The 3,783-nt window shown below is 38.6% G+C and overlaps 1 protein-coding gene across 1 annotated transcript in view; it reads left to right on the plus strand.

Annotated features, from left to right (window-relative positions):
• Window positions 1-3,783, plus strand: part of WDR64 (WD repeat domain 64) — a 457,550-nt gene that overhangs the window by 140,768 nt on the left and 312,999 nt on the right. The window contains exon 9 of the mRNA XM_006868582.1: window positions 299-438. Within this exon, the coding sequence (XP_006868644.1) occupies window positions 299-438 (140 nt within the window). The remainder of the gene's footprint in view (window positions 1-298; window positions 439-3,783) is intronic.

Consider the following 3,783-nt stretch of genomic DNA (forward strand, 5'->3'; position numbering starts at 1 on the left):
ATAATATATTTTAAATAATAATTTTTAAAATAAGGTAGCTAGTCAATAATAAAATTAATCCTAGAAGAATCTGATTGTGATTTAATATTAGAAGGAAACGAAGGAGACCCCTGATGTGGGACTGTAGAATCAGCACTGGACTTCAAACCGCAGGTCAGCAGTTCAAGCGCTCATTTGCTCATTGGCACATAACAATAATAGTAACAACAACAAAGATGTGACTGGGTGAAAGAGAATCCTTAAACTTTGATTACCTGTATCCACTGAGAAAATAAAAAATCCATGTTCTCCTTTGCAGGAGATGATAAAGTGCTCCGGCTGTGGCATCCCAATATAAGCACCAAACCAGTGGGGAAACTTGTTGGGCACATGTTCAGCATCACTGAAATTGTAACAAATGAAAAGGATCAACATGTCATCAGCCTTTCTTCTGCCAAGGTAACCAAAAGAAAATAATAAAAGCTGAATAAAGGATTTTTTCCCTTTAAAACTAACTATTGGAAAGCCTAGAATATATATTTTGGACTGATATGTCCCATAAGTTTTCCAAGGTTGTAAATCTTTAGTGGAAGCAGACTTACACATCTTTTCTCTCCAACCACCAATCATTTAGTCAGTTACTAAGCACGTTAACCATTTTGACCACTGACCTAGGGCATGTGAAATAGCTGATGTTGTTAAATGCCATCTAGTCAGTTCAGGCTGATGACGACTCTGTATAGGGCTTCCAGGGAGCAGCTGGTTAGTTTGAATACAGTGCCACACCAGGAGTCCATAGCCACTCCCTGGAAACCCGGTACAGATCGTTATGATTAGGAACCAAGTCAACATCACTTAACAACAGCACAACTAGTAAGAGATAAGGCAATAACCCACTGAGGTTGTCTGCCTCCAGTGGCGGGATCTTCCAACAAAGATAAAACTAGGAAGAGAGATAGGTAGAAAGGAGGTCCTTAGATTTTATACAGTGTGAATCTTTTTCCTTGATATAATACCTGATAATTAAAAAGTAAATTTTAAAAAGTCATATTGATGCCTTCATTTTATTTTCTATTTGCCACATAGCAAAGAGGGAAAATGTGAGAACAAGATGATAAAATTGTTCAACAGTTCTATATTACTCTTTTTAAAAAGTTTTTTTCTTCTTCAGTTATTTGTATGTCCTAATGTAGAATCGATACATTCTTGCATTTAGTTCACTACACATACAATGTTCTATAACTACCAATTGCACTTCACTGTTATGCATTTTCAAGTTTTTAAATATACCATTGATCTATAGTATTATAGCATTGTAGAGTAACACCACAGTCTGCTTAAAGTAAAAGTAACTGAAAGAGGCCTTCTAAAACTTCTTTGAAAAATGGAATTAAAAAATAATGCTTGTCTTTTGTTCGCAAACTTTTTGAAGCACCCTCATTTGTAGGATTACAAGACTGGTTTGTTGTTGTTGTTATGTGCCATGGAGTCGGTTCCGACTCATAGCGACCCTGTACAGGTTTTCCGAGGCTGTTAATCTTTATGGGAGCAGAATGCCTCATTCTCCCGCGGAACAGCTGGCAGATTCGAACTGCTGACCTTGTGGTCTGCAGCCCGATTTGTAACCACTACACTACAAGAGCTCCTTGGAAGCTCCTTAAGGATACATAATTGCAAGTGTATCTGCTCTTCAGTTTATTATATGGGGTTGGGGGTGGACTGTCACATGACAATGGCAGGACAGGTTTTTTGGGTAACCTGCCATAAAAATTGCTTATTCAGTCGTGTCTGCTTCAGGGGGTTCATTGTAAAGATTTATTTATAATGCTGTGCATCAAGTCACTTTGTGTATACGGTAGCTAGCACATCTTTCATCTATTTGACCACAGTGGAAAGGCCCTCTGGAAATAGATTGTGATGTATTTCATCTGCCATTGTTTCTTAGAGAGAAAGAATTTCTCCTTTAGAGTATATGGTTATGTCACCATCAAGGGTAGGTCAACATCAAGTTTAGAGGTAATGTTGTTAGAAAAGGCAGCTTTAAATTTCCACATGGATTGTGAAGACTTTAACATGGATTTAAAGCTTTGCTTTCAGATTGCTTTATCTACACACTTGATTTTAGACTCTCATTCAGTTTCCTTCCTCTTACAGTTTCCCTCCCTCCATACATTTTCCCTCCTTTTAATCGTGGATTTTATTTAAAATCATTTGATTAAATTTAGGTGTGATGTTTTCTTCTGCTAGGACTGGTTGATGAGTCTTTTAGATGATTGTTTGTTTTAGGATAAGCCTTTAAGAACCCCTGGACACGATCTCTTTTGATAGCTGGGGACCATTAATGTTTTCACTATGCTTTGCAATACCACCCAGTATTCAGTGATCTTTTAAAGAAAGATTAATGTGGAGTATGGCCACATTAGTGGTATTACTTGGTTGTTATGTAATTATTGTTGTTGTTATTAGGTGCCGTTGAGGTAGTTCTGACCCATAGAAACCCTATGTACCATATAACAAAACACCACCCAATCCAGCACCATCCTCACAACTGCTGCTATGCTTGAGCCCTTTGCTACTGCCGCTGTGCCAATCCATCTAGATGATGGAGATCTCCCTCTTTTTCCTTATCCCTCAACTATACCAAACATGATGTACTCTTCTCCGAGGATTGCTCCTCACACGAGATGCAGTCGGGCCAATTGCATAACAAAGTAACAAAAAAAGCCAGACTTCGTTATGTAATTGTTGTTGTTGTTAAGTGCTATTGAGTTAGTTCTGACTCATAGCAACCCTGTATAGGGTTTCCGAGGAGCAGCTGCTGAGTTTGAACTGATGACCTTGTGATCCAAACTAACCTTGTAGTCTGGTTTTCATCCTACAGCGCTACACCAGGAGGAAGTCTTTAAAGTAGGACTCAAGTCCATTTAAAGTCTTTAAAGTAGGACTCAAGGAGCTCTGGTAGCGTAGTGGTTACGAATCGGGCTGTGAACCTCAAGGTCAGCAGTTCGAAACTACTAGCAGTTCCGAGGGAGAAAGATGAGGCATTCTGCTCCCGTAAAGATTTACAGCCTTGGAAACTCTGTGCAGGGTCACTATGAGTCGGAACTGACTCCACGGTACTCAACAACAACAACAAGTCCATTAGTAGAATAAGTGTCATTTATTTATGTAAGCCACATAATAAATAATATGTTAGTTCTCTGGGTCAAAGTATTGTCAATTCTTATACAAAGTTCAGTTGTTTCAATGATAATAGCAATAGATGTAAGTTTTGGCAGCGTTGTAACTTATTTCTTTCATAGTGGTGGATACACTCCTAATGATGTGTTCTGTATCAGTGAATCCATACCAAAGAGGGAAGGTTCTTAAAAATTAGAATCCTAAGTTGGCTGGGACACTAAAATGGCTTAAGGTACATTGACCCATCATTCTAAAACCAGTGAGACACAACAGTGCCCAAGCATGAAGTGCAGGAGTTAGATTTGGGTTTTTATCTTCTGGTTTCCTTTACCTTCCACATAAGGATATGTAGCTCTGAGACATAAGGAGTTCTGGTGTGGCACTGTAAGCTAAGTACTGGACTGCTAACCACAAGGTCAATAGTTCAAACCTATCAGCGTCCCCTTGGAAACTCTATACATGGTCTCCATGAGTCAGAAACGACTCAATGGCACTTAACAACAACAAAGAAACATAATGTTCATCCTTTCTAGTACTGTTATCTCGTATGATTATCTAGCATGTGAAAGCTATACAATGAATAAGGAAGACCCAAGAAGAATCGTCCAATTGAAGTATGGTGTT

The sequence above is a fragment of the Chrysochloris asiatica genome, unplaced genomic scaffold (genome assembly GCF_000296735.1).
Source record: "Chrysochloris asiatica unplaced genomic scaffold, ChrAsi1.0 scaffold00119, whole genome shotgun sequence".
In the NCBI taxonomy this organism is placed as follows: Eukaryota; Metazoa; Chordata; class Mammalia; order Afrosoricida; family Chrysochloridae; genus Chrysochloris; species Chrysochloris asiatica.